The 21111-nt window shown below is 40.1% G+C and overlaps 1 protein-coding gene across 2 annotated transcripts in view; it reads right to left on the bottom strand.

Annotated features, from left to right (window-relative positions):
* Positions 1–21111, bottom strand: part of CSTPP1 (centriolar satellite-associated tubulin polyglutamylase complex regulator 1) — a 78567-nt gene that overhangs the window by 10520 nt on the left and 46936 nt on the right. For both annotated transcript variants that reach the window (XM_084208684.1, XM_084208685.1), the window contains exon 4: positions 4551–4635. In XM_084208684.1, the coding sequence (XP_084064810.1) occupies positions 4551–4635 (85 nt within the window). The remainder of the gene's footprint in view (positions 1–4550; positions 4636–21111) is intronic.

Raw genomic sequence — 21111 nt, 5'->3', positions numbered from 1 at the left:
ACCTTCTGACTAAATGTGACTACATATAGGACAGTTACACAAGTAGTAAACTGGTGTAAGCAGAATGAGACTCATGCTATTCCTCTGTATATCAGACTTCATCAAACTGGGACACATTTCAGATTCATAAAGGTCACAACAGTTGCAATTCACCATCTATACTCAAACAAACTCTACTTGACTACAGAGGAAATAACAATGCACCAACATTCAGCTTCCTAACTGCACTTTGTGAGCATCCCATCCTCCCTTCCTGATGAAAGAATCAGTCTCGTTTCATATTAGATCTATTATTTGACTATCAATTCAAATGTCATGGCAACTGAAGACTTCTTGGGCCAGGCACAGTCTTCCTTGTCCCTGCTAAGTTGTAGGTGCATGTAGGGAGCTACATGCAATCCCTATTTTGAAGTATATTTCTTCAATATGGAAAATACCAGCCACAGGCCATAAACATGAAATATAAATGATAGCAAAGTCCAGCTCTTCCTTTCAGGGAAAAAAACCCTGTGGATTTCAGGGTAAAAATGAAAATAAAAACAATACTCTGGTCACTGCCACCACTACCTAAGGATAAAAAAAGGTCAGTCGCTGAAGTGGGGAAAATCAAACTCATCTAATCAATGACAGCTTAGACTATAAAACAGAAGAAAATACTCCACTTTGATGGGAAAAAAACCCCAAGAGTATTAAGGCAATGCTAAAGAAAGGCAATTGGTATTTCTTTTCAACTGCATCTAGGTCTACTGAACCTGTACAGTCAGCATCTGGCATACTGCGCCACATGGGTACTGTCAGTTTGTTACAGACAAAGTATGGGTCATCCAATAGGACCCTTCTGAACACAGGGCCAGATGCAATCTGCACACCCACTCCTGCAGCATCAATTGTCTAAACACATTGCTGGAGAAACACTGTTCTGTCTCATGTAAAAGACTTCAGGGAGCTGTGTGGGAGGCTGACCTAGAAGAACATAGGATCTTGCAAGACTTCCCTGCCACTCAGACCAGTTCTGTTCACTGTGGCAAAATCAAACACGTAGAGCAGCTTGAATTAATTATCTCAAAGAAGAAAGACTGGGGCTAAGAGGGTCCCCAGGAGAAAAGCCAGTATTTAAAACAAAACCCTTTGAAGATGTCAAAGTGCTTCTGATTTATTTATTACATTCCAGAAGCCTCCTCTCCTCCTGTCTAAAGAAGCAGTAGCCTCAGTTCTTAATTCTCACTAATAAGCATGTTACTGAGATTGTCAGTGGCCACATCAAGGAAATGGCTTTGAAGCTGGCAGGCAGAGCATCTTCATCTCTCAGGCAAAACTGCTCAGCCACTGGCATTTCCAACCACTATTTAAGCACTGGAAATGCAATTGGCCACAACACTGATGAGCTGCACTCCCTCCTTTGAAATGATGGTCTGTCTCCCTGATACCCTCAAAGCACCGAAGCTTTCTTCTCAAAGATGCAGGAAAACAACAGTGGAGAGTGGTTTTACATATTTGTTATGCAGAGAGACAATATTACATCACCTTCCTAACAAGAAACTCATTTCACTTGTTAAATCTAAAACTCTGGTCAATGGCATTGCTCTCCCGAACCAAGTTCCAGTCTCGTACTTAGAAGACAGCATGAGAAAGTATGCAGGAGTATGAGAATTTGCTGGACAGTTTTTGCTGTTAAAGACAGCAAGGAGCCTCTGAGGAAGCCTGTACAGCACATATGTGACAGAGGAACATCTAAATAGAAGCAGGTGCACTCTGGTGCTGGGTTACTGACTCCGCTTGGCCCAGGGGTTTGCACGCCGGAAATGTTGAGAAGTCTTTCAATCCAATACAATCATTTATGAGGAGATTGACTGCAGCTGGCAATTCCACCACATAGCCAGCTGACTAAGCACTCAAGGAAGCTGAGAGAGCATCATATGCAACATATCTGCACCTCTTCATTGAAATATCTGGTAAGGAGAAAAACCTAGCTATGGACTGTAACCTAGACAGCAGGACCAAAATTGAGGACAAAATCTGAAAGTATGAACTGCAACTCAAAAAAGCTCATCAGATATCTCATATTTCAAGGGATTTTTTTTTCCTTGTCCAAATTGGACTTCAAATCCTGAGGCCAAGATGTATTTGAAAAGTTAGTAGTTGGCACTCAGTGAATAACGAAAATCAAGGAGGAACTTTGGCAAGGACTGAAGAAAAATGCCTACACTTGAGGCATTCTGGTAGAGGGTATAGTGGTTTTTCAGGGTTCAAGTGGGTTTGGCTGGCAGGAAAGCATTACTATTGTGCCAATGGAGACACTTTATGGTCTCCTGATTGTGGTTAAAAATCTCAGAAATCCAGACTAGACAGGATGTTCCCAGGACAAACTCTAGACCAGGCAAGTTGAAAGGACTTTTACCATTTTCTGCTACCATTAAAGACATTATCCATCTTAAAGCCAGGCTGGCTCAAATGAGTTTTCAGAGACTTGGTTTATTTACTGACACATGGAGGCAAAAATAAGCAGAACATGCAAAACATACAAAATAGTCTGCACTCTTAGGCAATCTTTTAATAACATGAGTACTGAATTGCAAGCCCCAGTTCCCTTAGTACTGATCAGTGCAACATGAGCTCACACACCAAATAAAACAGCATAGGAGCTGTGAACTACTGGGCTGTCACTACTCAAATGTGGGCAGTGAGTTCTTTGTCTTTCTTTTACAATAGAAAATTCGGTGCTCTGGTACAGATCTTAAAATCAAGGCAATAAATCAGGAAAAAATTCCTTTAATGTCTGTCCGGCAATTTCAAGATTCAGAAAGCCAAAAGGTGTCTCTGAAGATCAAAGGTATCTCTGTAGATTAAAGTCTTTAATCTGCTAATGGCTATAACCATTTGGAAAAAAAAAATCCAAGAAATCTCACAGACACAGATATCCTAGTTAATTTTTTGGGTATGACTTCTGTACCAGGAACAAAAAAATAGAGCTCTCTGATGTCACGTGAATAAAACCTATATTGTTGTAGCCTCCATTCTAATGTTCTGACATATCCTGATCTTAGTCCTATTGTTTGTTATCAGAGCATAGCAACAGCTCCTGCATAAGTGGACTGCACTGTGCTGGGAGATCATCTCAGTCACGCAGCACTCAGGCTACAGCTATGACTGCCCTCTTCCCGGCAGTATCAATGCAGGTCCTGCCTGTATCACGGAATGTTGTGGCTATCCCTGCTGCTACTTTATTTAATTATTTTCAGAAGAAAATTAGCAATAATTGGGGTGTGCAGACTGAAGAAGGAACAATGCCTCCAGGTTTGCATATGACGCTCGTGTTTTGCAAAGACTAGGTCAACTGGTGCTGTAAGAAAGTCTGCAGAGCTCACCCTTCTAACAGGCAGAGACCAAGGAGGACAGTGGGAAGTGTAGACCAAAAAAAAGGACAAGAGAGTGAGCAACAGTTGTAAGCAAAGAGAAAAATGGTTTAGAAATATGACAAGTTTTATTAAAATTGTTCAGTTAGATTAGCTTGTTCCAGAGCTAGCAAAGTGCAAGTAAATCTCTAGCCAGCCAAAAACACGAGTGAGGTCACCCCCACCTGAGCCTGTGTGCCTCTGACAGAGATCTCATATCTATCCAACACCTGCTCCCAAAGCCAGCTTGTCTATCTCTACAACACATGCACAACAGTGCAGCAGGCCCCTGAATGGGGCCTCTAGTTTACAGCAGCCTTGTGGACTAAATTCTTTGACACAAACATCACAACATGTGTAGATATGCTGAAGTCTCCTTCATTGCATGCACCATCACAAATTCCTGCTCAGTTCAGCTGGAGCCCTATGAAATACACACCAGCACATGGGACTGGTGCTTGTGTACCTCCATGAAAGGAAGCAGTAGATACATCTCTGCTACAGGGCTACTGTTCTTTCTTAGTCTGGCATTGGGGGACAAGCAACTGAACAGATGTGTGTACCTCAGTACATTTTCCCTATCAGATCGTTAATAATCAGCTGCCTGGGCTGGACTGGAATCAGCAAGCACCATCAGTAAAATACTCCATATCACATTATCAATGCCCTGAGCCAGCTATCTGCTTTTTGCCTTGTCTAGTTTAAAATAAAATTTCAAACAGATTAGCTTCCATGTTCTTACCAAACATACTTAAAAACACTGGCAATCTTTCAGAGGTTAGTGTGTTTAAATGTGATCAACCATAAAAGCTGGGAAAAGGGGGAACACATTTTAGAATGGTAAACAGTATTTGAAATTGAGTTTAAAAAACATGTCAGTTAAAAACATATTGGCTAACATTCTTTTATCTGCAACTCATCTGAACATAGAGCCAACAGCAGCATTCTGCATTGATATTTCAGTCTTTGTATATCTTAAATATATACTCTTTCACATTGTTAGAGAAACACCCTGTTCTTAACCTCAAAAAATGGCGTCTCTTTTCCCCAAAACCTTAAAAACTGAAGGTCCCTGTTCCAACCTTTATCCACAGGTCTAGTTCCTAAGTCTATGCATGTAGGATTAATCTTGCCTTTAAAGAGAGAATGAGGACCCACCTTGCTGCTTTCTGAGTGAGTTCCATTGGGAAGTCAGGGCAGAGCAACTGCAGCAGGCAGTGGTATTCCTGTGCTGTCAGCAAATCTGCAGGAAAAGAGAGGTGAGAACATTGTAATTCTGTTATAGACTGTTCCCTCCCCTTGCTTCCTCTCTAGGAAAAAAAAACTCCTATTCCCTTTATTCCCAATTCAAGTGATCTGAGTATTAAAGACAGTATAACTGCTCCCTCGATTTTCAGAGCTGGGCTCTTTACATGGAGTTTCCAGCACCATCTGAAAGAGGCCGGATGAAGGGGAAATCCTATTGTACAGGCTCCTGCAGAGAAACTCGTAACAGGTAGTGAGTGATTCAGTGTGAAAAAGGGGTAACCAAAACAGGGCAGTTTCAAGTGAGAACACAGTTTGGTTTGACTTGAATATAACCATGTGGAAAAAGGAATAATTTCAAAGTTGCTTAAATTTGCTGAAATTCACTGGCATGGTGACATTCCCCACAATACACTTGAAAATCATCCACAGAACATCTGGCAGCAGTAACAAAGGCAAACAAGGTTTTTGGGTTGTGTATGGAAGGCTACAGAGTATAAACCACAGACGTTATTACTTTGGCATTCAGTAAGGCAGCTGGATGGTCTCTTTTGGAATAATGTGTACAAATCTGGTCACTGTATTATAGGAAGCACAGAACAAAGATCCAAAAAACACAAGAAAACCAATCAAATGATTCATGTTTTAGAGAGCAGCTTTGTGAAAGACTGGTAAGAAGGAACTCTGTGGCTCAGCAGAAGGAGTCTAAAAGAGGTGACTCTTAGGGAAGCTTAGGGATCCCAAGGGAATGGAAACATTCTGATGTCAAAAAGCCCTACATGATTGTATGTTCACAGTCCAAAAGGCTGTGGAGTTAAGAAGAAGACTAGCTGAACAGCAGCAATTTTGCAGTACTTCTATATACAGAAGAATGCAAAGTATGGAAAAAAGAGCCAGAGGTGGAAGTAGAGCCAAGCAGCAGTCAGGGAGGGGATCTCAAGGGCACTGGCAGCAGGACTGAGCTACAGAGCATAAGTTCTTTTGCCGCAAACACGTTAGTCTTCATTAGGCTCTCATCCAAATAATTAACCTTGTTTCAGATGACAGCCACAATTCAGAATCACAGAATCAGCAAGGTCCAACCATTAACCAACACTGCCAAGTCCACCATTGAACCACACCCCTAAGCATCACATCTATATGTTTTTTGAACACTTCTAAGGATGGTGATTCCATCACTTCCCTGGGAGGGAAGAGGGGTAGGGGGAGGCTTGACCACACTTTCAGGGAAGAAATTTTTCCTAATATCCAATCTAAACCTTCCCTGGTGCAACTGGAGACCATTTTCTCTAACCTTGCTACTTGGAAGGAGAGACTGACCCCTATCTCTCCACAACCTCTTTTCAGGTAAATGTAGAGAGCAGTAAAGTTTCCCCTGAGCCTTCTTTTCTCCAGGCTAAACAACACGAGCTCCCTCAGCTATTTCTCCTAAAAGTTGAGCTCCAGACCCTTCACCAGCTCCACTGCTCTTCTCTGGACACACTGCAGCACTTCAATGTCTTTCTTGCAGTGAGGGGCCCAAAACTGGACGCAGGGTTCAAGGTGTGGCCTCACCACTGTTGAGTACAGGGGAACAATCACTGCCCTGGTCCTGCTGGCCACACTGTGCTGATACAGGCCAGGATGCCATTGGCCTTCTTGGCCACCTGGGCTGCCATTCAGAAAGACCTCAACAGGTTGAAGAGACGGGAAGAGAGGAACCAACTGAAATTTAACAAAGGCAAGTGCAGGGTCCTGCACCTGGGAAAGAACAGCCCCATGCACCAGCACAGGCTGAGGGCTGACCTGCTGGAAAGCAACTCTGTGGAGAAGGACCTGGGGGTCCTGATGGACAACGAGCCGTCCCTGAGCCAGCAGTGCCCTTGTGGCCAAGGAGGCCAATGGTATCCTGGGGTGTACTAGGAAGAGCACTGCCAGCAGGTCCAGGGAGGTGATCCTGCCCCTCTACTCAGCCCTGGTGAGGCCACATGGAAAAAGCTGTGTCCAGTTTGGAGATCCTCAAGACAAGAGAGATGTGGAGCTCCTGGAGCAGGTCCAGCGGAGGGTTACAAAGGTTATTAAGGGTCTGCAGAATCTCTCTTACAAGCACAGGCTGAGTGACTTGAGCCTTCTCATCTTGAGAAGAGACAAGTGAGAGCGGACCTCATCAATATCTGTCAGTATCTGAAGGGACAGTGTCAAGAGGATGGAGCCAGGCTCTTTTTGATGGTGCCAAGCAGCAGGACAAGAAGCAATAGGCGGAAACAGATGCACAGGAATTTCCACATGGATATGTGTGGAACTTCTTTACTGTGGGAGTGACCATGCAGTAGGTTGTCCAACAAAGTTGTAGAGTCTCTCTCACTGGAGATACTCAAGAACCATCTGGATGCAATCCTGTGTCATGTGCTCTATGATGAACTTGCTCGAGCAGGAAGGTTGGACCAAATGACCCACTGCGGTCAGTGACCCATTCTGTGATTCTGTGATTTTCCACAGGCCCAGCACAGGAAGCAGGTTACATGAAAACAGAGAACATGGGACAAATAAAAGCTCTTGTTGAAACAGACACTTTCTCATAAGTGAACAGGACTTCTTACTCTTCAAGGAATTCTAAATCTAGCTTTGAATAATGCTGGGCAATAAATTTCTGATCTTTGCTAAAAAGTCTAGATCTTGGTCTGAAGGAATCACACCAATTGGAAACTTTATGCAACACTTAATTTCCATCTTTTATTTGCTTAAATTAAAATTCCTACTTATACATCCTTACACCTCTTGCTTGTTATTATTTTTTCTTTCATTTGTCAAGAGACCATTATTATTATAATAATTATTATAACCCTTTCTTTACACTGTATGTTATTCAATCTACCTAAGAGATAACTAAATTTATCTTAAGTCAAATCTGTTTAGCTTACCCTCTACTTCTTTCACTACTTAGCCCAGTTATATCTGCTCCTCTGCTTTGATCCCCTTTAGATTTGCACAGTGTGGTGTCCAGCAGTATACAAAGCATCCTTCCTGCATTCAGAACAGAGAGGCTCTAGGAGGATAATCTGCCTGCTTTAATCAGCTATGGCCCTTTTCAATAATTTTGGTTTTTAGGGTCCTTTCTCCCTGAAGGTAAAGGAGTTTGAGGTTGGTTTTTTTTTTTTAAGAATGAGGTTTCCAAAGAAAGTTGACGTTTTTTCTCAGTCCCTGTCTGACTGAGAGACAAAAGCAGTTTGGGAAGGTAACTAGGCCCTAAGAGAGCATTAGTTTCGAGGCATAAATAGAGATCTCTCACTTGGCAGAAATAACATAGTTCAAAAACTTATAATAATTCATGCTGTCTTTTTCTTCTCTGTCTTCTTACCAAATCACAGCATCATCCTTTCACCTCTACCATAAAACAACAAAACCATGTAAAATAAAAGCATAAGTCTGATCAGAAAGAATTTGGGAAAGGGTGGCAGAGATCTACTCCAAACCAGCACGTTAGAGAATGAAGTTTGTTGTCAATAAAAGTGGAATTAATTACAGTTTCAATCTTTGAGCAAATGGTTCATTTAGACTAGAAACTGCCCATAAAGTTGAAGTGGTGCAGAGAAATTCCTGCTCTAAAGAAACACTTTGTTTCTAATGCCTGGGGAAATGGCACCAAATTATTCAGTGAAGCACACAGGCAGACTTTTTTAGGCTATAACACAACTCAGCGTGTAGACACCCCAGGCGCCTGACCAACAAATCATACCAATTTTTCAGACTATAGCTGGGTACCTTTAATACAGGAAGTGGGATCACCACAGACCTTAGGAGGTGTCTTCAGTTTGCTGTGATCACTGTTTTCCTATGCCCTACAGCAAGGTCAGTGAAGACCATGCAGAAAATTACATTTGCCCATGTACCACATTGTTTGCCAAGAGCTGCTGGGAATAAACAAGGGCAGTTTTGGTGCATGACCACGTTGCTCCTTCCTGTCTCCAGGCCACAGCTGAGTAAATAGAGCTCAATGTTGCATGATGAAGAAAGAAAGAAAAGAAGGAAGGTACCAGTCAGAATGAGTGAAAACTGGAATCCACAACTGCCACTTTGGTTGCTACCACAAATTACTGCATCTCAAGTTCCAGTAACAAATGAAGCAAATCTTGGAGTGTTTAAATCTGACCCCACAGCACAGGGCAGTGAGATACACACACTCTACCATGCCCTTGCAGTGGAACAAACTTGCTCATAACCATATGCTTAAGGATGGAGATTGCAGTCTCCATGTTAATCATGTTCATTTACAGCTGAACTAACACTTCACTCTTCTACTAAAAAAGAGCTAATAACAATTTCCAAAGTCATTTTAAGACAACAGCTCACAAAGAAGGAACTTAACAGGAAGTACTTTGACAGTTCAGCATAATTTTTTTTCTAGTAGACTGATTTTTCAACATAATCCATCTACTAGACTTCAAATTCTTGCCTAGCTTGTACTGGTACTGAGACCATGCCACCAGCAAAATCCTAACCCTTTCCTAAAGATTGGATTGTCCTGTGAGTAGTTTATTGTCTTTTAGTGCCCGAGGCAGACTGTTTCTCATATTTCAGAGATATAGAGGAGAAAGAATTTTGTCCATGTGGTACAGTCTAAGAAGGTACCATTTTCTGGCCTCCCTTGAGAAACATGGAGGCAGCTGCTTTGTACTTCCCTGCCTTTTAAAGCACATATTAAAGCTGTTTCTGGTTTGTATGTGGCTAACAGATGGCACACAACCTCACTCACACCTGGAGTGATGCAAACTCCAGGAATACTAAATGATGTGTTAATGCTGCTGTCAATGTTGTGCGTGAAGTGCAGACACACCTGAATTATCTTAAAACCCGTTATCTTCCATAGTGACAGCAGCCTAGACACAGAAGCCTGCAGCTCAGTGAAGACTGTAAAATCTACCCAGGAAGCCAATAAATATTTAGGACTTAGCCTGAATTGCAGTCATTGCTGCTGTATCTAGGCTGCTTTCAACACAAGAAGTAGCTATCTACAAGATTGTCACAACATTGTGACAGCTATAAAAATGCCCAAAGCAGTAGGAGAATACTTACTGCAGCTGATGTATGAAATCTGCCCCAAAAAGTCACATTATTAGCTTCCCAGAAACACAAGGATTGCCTTGATGAATATACATTAAAGTACCCTATTCCCATAATTTTTTATGTACAACCAGTATCCAAGCAGACTGGAGCCCTGAGCAATGTAGCTGTCCCCTTTGAATTATGGTAGGACACACAATTTCCACAGGTTGTTTTTCTACCACAGTCATGAAGTCATTCAAGAGTCATAAAGGCATAGAGCTGTAAATCAGTCTCCTGCAAATATAACAGACAACAGCCTTTTTTTTTTTTTTTTCTAAAGAGTTGGAAGAGACTTTGCTGGCCTTTAGTTTTTTAGTCCTGCTGGAAGTACCACATATTTAGGATTCTCTCTATATCCATGAAGGATTGCAATGTTATAGAAAACAAAAAAAACAACCCCAAAGCCCCCCAAAATAAAAGTTTACGTGTTCTCATGCTGTCTACAGGAACTACAATTTTTCAAAAAAGTGAACATAAACATGAGCATTGATAATACTTCAACTTCACAAGAATCATCTGGCTAGTAGGCTAAACGCTGCACATGCCTTGTTCACAGGATACCTATGGCCTAATTTCCTCATACATCCACTGCTAATAACAATCAAAAAGCCAAGAATTCTAGGGAAATTAATCCATGGGTAGGATTGAGCATATTCATGTAAGACATGTACAGCAGGATTCATTTTGCTTTTGAAGTGTACAGACAGCTTCTACAATCATTAAATCATAGTCCAAAGAGTGTAGGAAAATCAGAATAAAACTGAGAGAGACCCACTTGTTACTTCTAAGCAATAGGAAAATGCTCTAAAGGCCAAAGATTGATGCCAGGTTAGATAAAAAAAATATTTTTTAAAGGAAGATTTTCTAGTGAATAGTTTAAAGAAGATAATGGCAAAATCTAATGGTAAAATGGTATCATGGATCAACATAAGAACCTGTTCTTTACAGGGAGTCTTGGGCATAAGTACCTTTTAATACTGTGGCTTTGTACCAAGGTCTGGCTCAATCTCATTATATACTAGCATATATTATTTCTATATTTTATACATTTTATAAATTACTAGCATGTATTTTCTTATTTTAACAACTGGTTGCATTAACTCTGTCTTCCTGGTGATGAAGTTCAAGATGCACCTAAGCCAACCTAAACTTTTACTCCTGCTGAAAGGGACAGGCTCACTCCTCTTTCTCCTTTCCCATCACCTGCTGGTGGCCACATGGCTCTGAACCACCCCTCATACCAGCCCTACCACTCAGCAGGCCTCTTGATGTGAAAATTCAACTTTTTCCCTGGGCTAGTGAGTTGCACTGGCTCTCAGAAATATGTGACAAAAGCTCATGAAAAGCAAGCTGTGGAAGAGCACAGCCAGGTGCAGGGAAGAGGGAAGGAGGTGGATAAGGACAGCAGATTCACTCCTCCTCAGCAGAGAAAAACTGTTAGATAGGCTTAAGTAGTTCCCCGCTTAAGACATTTTAATCCTTAAAGTCCAAGATGTATGCAAGGCAATGTCCTAGAGATTAATGATCCTCCTAATCAAAAACAGATTCAGCTTTACCTGCTGTACTTGCACCCAGCCTGCTGTGACAGTTTGTGAACTCTCTGGTATCAGACACATTTAAGACAGAACTTTTGGCATCCTTACTAAACAAGCAGGCAGATGAATTCAGGTTACTCACAAACCAATTCTTTCCACTGATACCGTTTAGGTCCTCCCATATGGGATCCCAGGACACCCTCAGGAAAGGACGCCAGAAGCCTTTGTCTGACATGACAGCAAAAGCAGACAGGGTAACTGAAGAATGCACAGAATAGCTACAGTTTGGCTCAGATAGAAAGGTACCTTCAGCAACTGGCTGCACCCCAGATTGCCTCTCCTAACCTGCGAGAATACGAGCAAAGTCCTGCCAGACATAAGGGAAGGGAGCTGCTGCTGGTGAGCAGTCTTCACAAACAAGATGTTTTGCACTGTACAAAAGGCACATGACTGCCAACAGCAGACTTAGGTGACTCCTGTTGACAACAGATAAAAACAGGCAGTTTATGATGTGAAAAAACAAAGAGTGAAAGATTTAGTGAGATTCGCCTGGAACAACCTATGTCTGACTCAGGACAAATAGAGTGGAGAGCTAAGCAGACTGACCTAAAAAGATTTGTTGGGGGAGTGCTGCAAGAAAGAACAAGGAGAGAGGATTAGCATTGTGATTGAGCAGAAAGCCAGTTTTGAAATACTTGGGTAAGAAGGAAAAGATTCAGCTGCAGCTGATATGAATAATAAATTCATTTTTTCTGGAGGTAGCCTGGACAGTTCATATGAACTGAGAAATGGGTCTATTATGGGCAAAGCTTGTAGCACCCTACTTTGAGCAAGCTAAAAGTTTTTAAAAGACTTAAATCTTCTAGATGGTGTGATTGTTTTCCTGCACTTTGATCTTGTGCCCTTTATCAATAAACCACTCGCCAGATTAACAAAAACAGAAAATTAATTTATACAGAACTGCTCCAATTCTATCCCCAGAATCCAGATTATTTCTGTTTATACAAATGTTAATCATCCTCTTCTTTCAAATGCCCCATAATTACCCTTTAGTATGAAGTGTTTCATGTGGCAGCATTATTTCAGCTTTGAGTGAATGCTACTCAGGGCACCATGAGCTGTGCCAAAGGTACAGTCCAAGGCTATCATTTGGCGTGCTTATGTGGCTAACATGGCACAACCACAAACTGAAAAATTCAAACTTTCACTAGAAACATACAGAAAATTTTCAGCTCTCATGGTTGTAAAAAAAACATTTCAGTACTCAAATAGTTTAACTGATACAGTGTGATATTCCTGAACCCACAGAAAATCTGAAACATGACTGAAGTTTGATCTTTTCCCTTTAGGAACCTAAACACTATACCTAATACAACACTGAAGACAAACTCTTTAATTTCTTGTTTTAGGTCTAGAGTGGGACTTTGGATGTAGTTTGGGCTTAAAGATTTCAGAGTTCCTAAAGTGCAAGAACAGCAAACAATAAGAAAGGAGAAGCAGCCACAACTTCTGGCAATATTTCCAGAAGCAGAAAAAGAAGATAGAAGATGACAAACAAAAGAGTCTGGTTTAAATTTTCCAGTACATAGTTGAGTACAGGAACCAGATGGTGACTTAAATGGACACCCAATTTTCTCCATGCAATGTTCTTTAACATTTACAAAGATGAATCCACGCATATTCCAAAGCACATATAATCCTAAAGATATGCTCAGCTCATTGAGTATAATCTCTAAGGACATTTAGCTTTCTCTAAAGGACACAGGCCTAGTTTTGTGGATTCCAGTACCAGAATGTATCATGTTTCAGAGGCATAGCAAACCCAGACCAAAACAACACAAGACAGATAAATGGCTTTTAAGACAGATAAACTAGAAAACTAGGAATAAGGTACCATTTCAGTTTGAAAGTAATTTATAACTGAAATGCCATAACATTTGACATTTTTTGTATGTGTGCACTATGAAATTATTTTTTCCTTTCACTCTAATGTTACTAAAGACATAACTAGCAGGTCCTCCCAGCTATAGGTGATTTAGCCTGCTTTTATCTTGTTCAACAGCTGACTTTTCCTCACTTTGAGAAGTTTTCAGTCACTTGTGTAGAAAATAATCAATCCAATGCCAGAGCTAATTGGTCTTGTAAACAATAAGGAAAAAACCACTCCTGTTGAAGTTCTGGCCATCTGGGGGGCAGACTGCTCAGCCACTTGAAACAGGACCCACAGCACTCTTAATAGTGAAGTAGAGGAATGCCGGCAACACTTCACTGAAGGGGACCATCAACATTTCCCCAAGCTCTCAAACAGCAGCAGTAATCTTTAGACAAGATGTGGATCAGCCCCTACTCAAGAAAACAAGTTGTCATTAAGCTTAAGATCTTCAAAACAACTGAAAAATTCATGGCTACACATCACGAGATGGGCAGAGTAAATGGGCAGGTGGTATGCAGCTGTATTTCATTCAATGCAGGACCTTACATATCCTCCTTCGGATATGTACTAGGACTAGTGACAATATGGCCAGTCTTCAATTAGTGTTTGGTATTTCCTTTCTGCTTTGGGAGCCCAAAGATATAGAATTAGCTGGCAGACAACTCATCTGTGTCATGCACACAGGGTCAGGGAGCAGAAGAAAGCTATGACATTGACTTAAAAGAAAGACGAGGTAGAGGATAAGGAGGACACACAATGAACTGTGGAAATGCTGAAGATTGCTGTAGTAATGTAAGATCAAAGATTTCCTTGATTTCCAGTTTCTTTCTAGACAACTTTTCCAGGAAACATCAGTGAAAGGTTCCAATGAACCAGTTCTGGTAGAATCAGATATTTTCAAATACGTGTTCATATGGCACAAGGTGGCCTGTAAAAGCATGAGGTGCAACAGTCAACAGTTTTCTCAAACAATGAATAAAACAGGAATATTTTGGACTTTCCTCTTTTAGTGACTTCTTTGGAAGAAGCATTCAAAGAACAGTGCAGCTGCTACAAGCACCTAATGGAGGAGAGACAAATAATTTCAGCATAATTTGTATCATGACTAGGGATAGCCTTGTGTGTCTTCCTGACCCTGCTCCATATCAACTCTTAAGTAATCCACTGCAAAGTTTTGAACAGTTAACTGCACCTTTACCAAGAGCTGTCATCACAGCAAGCACTCTGATATTGCTTGTCTGAAACTCATCCATCATGAGCCCAGCCTTGAAGGAGACAAGTTCAGCATGCAAAGAATGGAGCATTCCATGTGCCACCAAGGGTGACACCAGTATGTACTTAGACAAGGCAGACAACTCACTGTGGTTGAAACTCAAGAAGCTGGTTGTGATCCAGAAAGCACTGAAGGATCTAGAACATCTTTCTCTGTGCACTCATGTTCATCTGGAACCATTTGACTACCTGACATAAACATGCATCTTCCAAGAACTGAAAGCCACCAGCAGGCCTGGCCATTCTTTGACTTTACTGCACAGTATATTTATTAGAGGTTTACACACAGGCTACGCAGTATAATCCTAAATACCCAGACTGTGGGCTAGTTTTCTCCAATTTTCTTTCACAAATTATAATGCCTAAAACAACAGTCTAAAAGGAAAGGGCATTGTTTTTAGGAGCCTCCAAGTCAACAGTTAAAGTCTCTATTCATAAAAATAAGTATGGTATCTGGACCTATGCTTGGGCAGTGCTGCTCAGTCATGTAAAATGCTCTTAAACACACCAATACTGAGTCTCTTTTATGAGTGTGAAAACTTTTAAAGAAAATGAACCTCAAACAAAGCAAATCTATAAGACAACTGGCTGGAGAAAGGTAATCTGGTTAATGACAAGACTGAAGAAGTCATCATTAGTTATTTAGAAGGAAATGCAGTGGAGCATGTAAGCTTCACAGAGAATGCTTGGAGCCCATTACAATATCAATGAGCTAGATTAATGATTGTAAATGACCACCACTACAGAACTGGTCTGAATAGAGAACAGAATGAATGCACTAAGAGAAACCTGAAACAGGGCATCCAACTGCCCCTTTTAAGAGTATGCTTTTGGCTAAGGTTCTGTAATGTCCCTTGATTTTAACTCTTACAATACTCTAGTGAGCTATGTGTCAAAAAAAAAGTATTTTTTTTAGATTGAAAAGAGAAAGAAAAAAAGTTAGTTTTCTCTGTATTTCACATGGAGAAATAGGTATTTAATAAAAATTTAACAGATATTTATTTCTAAAAAATGAAAGATTTTTATGGACATAATGCATCTTTGTCAAAGTTTAACTTAAATGCCACCTATTTTGCAGCTAAATAAACTTCCTTGGATCATGTACCATGAACCACAAGTTGAGAATATTTCGCTGGAAGAAAGTTCAGGCAAATGTCCTAAATATTCAAGCATTATGCCCTAACACTGATGCTATGCATATATTATGGTAATCAGAGAAGCGTAAGAAGCTAGACAAAAGAGCAAGTTGTTGCAGAAAGAGAAAAGGACACTTTCTTATTGTTGTACAGTGCTTTCTAGAGGGGAAAGAAAGGCCATCTACTGGAAGACAAGTGTAGAAAGGAATCCATACTGTAATCCTAGCTTGTTAAAACTGAAAACAGAATTCAGTTGTGTAATCTTTTTCAGCTTCATAACAAGCTCAGGCTCTTCAAGATCTTTGTAAGGATCTTTATAGCAGGAGCAATAAAAAGGAATATCACTTAACTGATTAGCTGTGGGATGATAACTTTGCATAGTGAGCAAATAATTTTTACTAGATATCATATGCAAGTAATTTTTCCTAAAGAAAGCATGATCAGTTCTCTGTAGAATCATGGATGGATTGCTGCTGTGATGCAGGCTACTGAGAAAAGAACAACAACAACAAAAAGAGAAACAAAACACCATCTCTAAAAGATGTAGGATTGTCCTTAGTTGGAACAGAAGGTAGCAGGAGGACTAAAACCCCACAGTTACTGCTGACTAACCCATTAATAGCAACAGTCAGTGAGATGGGCCATCCACAGTGAGTAACACTGTAGTAACCTCTACTAGCAGCTGGGGCCTCAGCTACATTGCTCTAACACAACTGTACTCTTTGTGGTTTCACTTACATTTTTTCATCTCCCATGCAACAATATCCTGACTGTTCAGCAAAAAAACCATCATGGAAATGCAAGTATGGTAAACCCTCAGAGGAGGAGTGAGATGAAAGCTGCTCTTTAAGCATCTCCAGCCATTGAAGACTTAGAACACACATGTTCCTTTTATTTCCTGCAATATCTGCCCTTTTTTTCCCATTCGATGTTAAGACTTATGGAGCGAGTCTGAAAATCAGATGGCGCAAATCGTACAGCAATATAGCTTAAGAAGCACTTAAATATAATGTATTTCAGCATATGTTCTTGACTCAAAGGAAATGTGCTGCATCTTTCAAAGCAAAGCTTGAAAGCTGAGGTCCTATTTGCTCCCTGCAATTAGAAATATTTCTTAATACTGCCCTGATGGGAAAAAAAATTGCTTCCTGGTGTTTCTGCCAAAAGAACTCTATCTCAAGTCACTGCATCAGATGTAGCTGTATTTTAGTAGTACTTTATGTGAAGTGGATGGTAAAAAGGGGGATTCTATATGAATGTATTAATTCATACTCTCACTTTCATGCCACATTTAAAGGTAGCATCCATCTTTTCAGTTGTCTTTCACATGAGTTATCTTCTGTCTGGATCTGTTTCAGGCTTTGCTGTGCCAAGTCCCCGCCTACATGCAGTACTAAGGGCTCCAAAACTAGTAGTGCTAGCTCTTAAGAGATTCAAGATTAAATGAAATTATTAACACATAGGGGATCCAAAAGGAAAGTAAAAAATATCCCATCTCTAAGAATCCTCAGAGACATTCAGCAGACAAATGCAAGAGACAGTTCCTCAGTTATTAGAAAAATAGAGAAAGTGACTCTTTAGATTGGAGAACATGGGTCCATGTGCCAAAACAAGACTTAACTGATCCTGGAATTGGAAACAGGAAGAATAGGGGCCTTTAGGATTCATGCTTGTAGGCAACAAACAATGATGAAGTTCAAGGTTTCTAAATGATCTCCACTAAATAGGATATGTTTGGAAAGTCACTTTGCATGACATGTTTATCAAGGAAAAAAACAAATCTTCTCACTATTTACTTTTGTGCTTTCCTTTTAGAAGGATGTTTTCTGGGGTTTGGTAAAGAACAAACAGATGAGTGCCACAAAGGGAAATAGACTGAGAGCCTTTATGTGTACATCTCATTTTCACTTGCAGCTTTGTATACACAGCTGTGACCAGAACAGACTTCCGCTGAATGTGGGACACACAGTTCTGCACCCACTGCCACAGCAAAACCAAGATGAACATTACTTGCTTTGCAGTTAAGGTTTAAAATAACAAATCAGTGAATTTTTTTGAAATTTAATTCAGTTTTCCTTGAGTTCCTTTTCTTTTTGAACTGCTGTCTGTATCACTCTAAAGTCTTCCATGAATACAGTGTGGATTTGAAAGCTTCCACAATTAGATAGATTAGATTCTAATTTCAATGTCTGAGTAAAAATGTTAACTATTCTAGATGTTAAAAAGGAAGCACTGAAAATACTTTCTGTTATACCAATTAGGAAACAAAAAGAAAACCATCCAACTGCTAGAAGTGTCTTGTATAGCAGGAATATGTGGAGATGCAGGAGCGAATTTGTTGCTGCAGTCATGTGCCTTTGGATGCAAAATACGAATAGGGACAGAAGAGTTTTGACTAGATAATGTAAGTACAACATCTTCTTTTCAGTATTTTAGTATTTCTAAGGGTGAATACTACTGGTCACCAACATAAGATTAATGACAATGATATATCACCAAACAGAGATGTCTGATTCAAAAATGTCCAAACGCTGTAAGGAAAGAAAAAAAAGAATTAAAGAATAAATTTAAGCAGGCTAAATATTATTTAGAATGCTTAAGCAGAAAGATAAAAAGTATTTATGATTTTCTCAGAAAAGTGATGATGCTCGGCTTAGCAATTGTCATCTTTGTCACAGATGAAACACATCGCTGCACACAGGATATTTGGGACCCAGTCACATTTTCTCCCCTGTGTAGGAACACTGGAGAAGAACATAGTGGTATGATTATTCATGTTTAGGCATTTTATAACATGTTAAAAGTTGATATGTAACATTATAAATAGGGATCTGTAATTCTTTTACAAACTTGGCTATCATGGCTTACAAGCACTGACGGGAATAGAAAACATGGCATGAATAAACAATGTAGAGAATTTAAAAGTTATCAAAGGAGCAAAATTGATACTACCCCCAGTATCTATAGCAGTTACAAGACACTTAAGACACTAACACATTCACATGTTTTAGGTAGAAAAGCCACATCACTTTTCTATGCAGAGATTGAAAACAAACAAACCAAACAAAATAACAAAGAAACAAAGAAAACAAAGTACTGGCACTCTCAACTCCTAAAAAGCGAGAAATCCCTTGGAGAAAGAAAACGGTTACCTGACCAGGAAAACCCAGTGATACAAATATAAACTAACATAGCAAAGTGAAAAAAGAAAGTGGCTGGAGAAATTCTACATGATCCTCAGGTGGAAGATGACAGTGTACCTTATAAACAAGCCTACATAACATTTGCTTTCAGCACTTTTCTCTAGGGAAGACTTGGAGAACCTAGCACTGGTATCTCAGAGAGAATGTACATTTCAGTCACACCAACTAGAAGATTCTAATTTAGGAAAAGGAACTGCAGAATCAGGGATTCAGCAGTCAATAAGAAAAATCATAATTGCTTCATCCTGCATCAGGTCTGACACTGAAGAAGAATACCTGGTATTACACAAGGAAAGGTCAGAGGTTCAGCCAGTCTGGTAACTGTGACACTGCTTATTTCCCACTGTGCACCCAGCCACAGCGGTGTGTTGCACACAGTAGAAGCCTTCCCATTTCATAAGACGATGAATGTAGTGCTTTCTTGCTCTGAACATTAGCTAGAGCTGAAGTAGAACAGTAAGGCAAAGAAACTTGTTTCCTCCTATTTACTTAAGACAGGCACAATCACCTCCTCTACTCTTAAATTATGTCCCCCAGACTTTTGACTTTGAAAGCAGAAGGCCTTGGGTCAGGAGAGATTCTGCTGTCACAGAATGAAAAAGGAATTAGAGTACCTAATGTATTCAGAGACTCAGAGATACACGACTGCCTGTTCAGTATAGAACATCCACAGGACAGAGTCATGCATCTAAGTCAGCTACCCAACACTAGCTAGATCCTTCCATTATGGGTCTGGACTCAAAATGCTGAAAATTTTCTTCATTAATTTGGCTGGGTAGATTATTGCTAAAGCCTAAATTAAGCATTATTGCTAACTGAACAGATGAGAAACAAATGAACTGAATTGTCAATGAAGAGATTTAAAAGCACGGCAAAGCAGACAGTCACTAGTGTTCTGCAAAAACCTCTGTTTATTAAACTGGTTAGCATTTAAATTTTTAAAATTTAAGGACATACGTGTTTCTATTTCTAGGGTTTTCCTTGTCTGTTCCAAGACAGATCATCCTGTGAAACTGGAGCCCAACATTAGCTGTACAGAAGGAAGGTCTTTAAGTGATAGTACATGATACCACATTTAACAGTGTTCCTGTGCCAATCTGCATAATGAGTGGGGGATGAAAAGCAATAGTTTTTCTTCATGTACAGCTCAGTGAGGACAGTTCCAAGCCTGCCACACAAAACTGCTTTAATAATGCAATCCAGTGCCTTTGATTTGAGGAACAGGCAAAAGAATAAACAACCTATTAATCTAAATTTTCTCGTTTGCCTGAAAGTACAAAGCAGCAATGAACAAACCTCTTGGCTGCATTAAGCGTACTGAAATGCAAAACTGCTTCTTTTCTCACCCTACAGTTACTCAGGAAAAAGAAGGGTAGAGAAGAGGGAAAGAAGAGAATAGGCAAGGGAAGCAGAAATGGTTTTCATATAAACTGCTCAGTTAAAACACAGGGCACAACAAATTCTGAAGAAAGGCTTTCAAGTATTGCCACATGAAGGCACTTTAATGCAAGTGGATATGCTCAGAAGATGAGTGCTAGAGATAGCACTACTTAGTAAAGAGAAAGAATCCTCAGGCTAACCAGCTTTGAATTGAACTGGTACTGTCAAGACTAAGGAACCACTCGTAATAGCCTGAACAATGTTTTCAGTGGTTTTGTTTGTTTTGGGAAGCTTCAATACAAAATACAGGTGAACACTTTGATTAATGTTAGTCTCCTGACTGTCTGCAGTGGTGTGTTTTGCTCTGTTATTCTAATGTACTTGCAGTCAGCAGAGGTGCTTTCATTATCCATCCACTAATTTTAACATCTGAAACAGAATTATTCTAGAAACACTGTCAGTCTGACTCAGTCTGAATCTGCTGTGCTCAAGCACTATGAGTGTGGTTGGAGGATATGTTTAGGCATTTGGCTAAGCAGTTTTGGCAAACATTCTTGGTTCCCCTAGAGCCTTTTTCACAGTTTGAGAAGGGCAGAGATATATTAAAGTTGCTTGTCAAAGCAACGTTATTATATCTATGGTCTGAGTAAAACATGCATAGTTTTGTTCAAACTCTTTTCTGTATGTAGAGCAAATTATACATCAGAGAGTTAAGAAAAAGAATAAAGCTACTTCACTGGCTGTAGTACCAGTGGGCTTTTGGAAAAAATAGAAAAAAATATCCTGACAACTTTGGGATGAAGAGAAGAATGCCAGGACCTATACCATAGAGGATTTAATATCTGTATATCTGTCAGTTAAGCATCCATAATACTTTTTATATGGAAAGTTCAGGAAAACACTAGAAATACCTGCAACCAGGATGTTTTCAGT

The sequence above is a fragment of the Fringilla coelebs genome, assembly GCF_963513975.1.
Source record: "Fringilla coelebs genome assembly, chromosome: 6".
Classification (NCBI taxonomy): domain Eukaryota; kingdom Metazoa; phylum Chordata; class Aves; order Passeriformes; family Fringillidae; genus Fringilla; species Fringilla coelebs.
The sequence above is the reverse complement of the archived record's forward strand: the minus strand, read 5'-3'. Positions and strand labels throughout refer to the sequence as shown.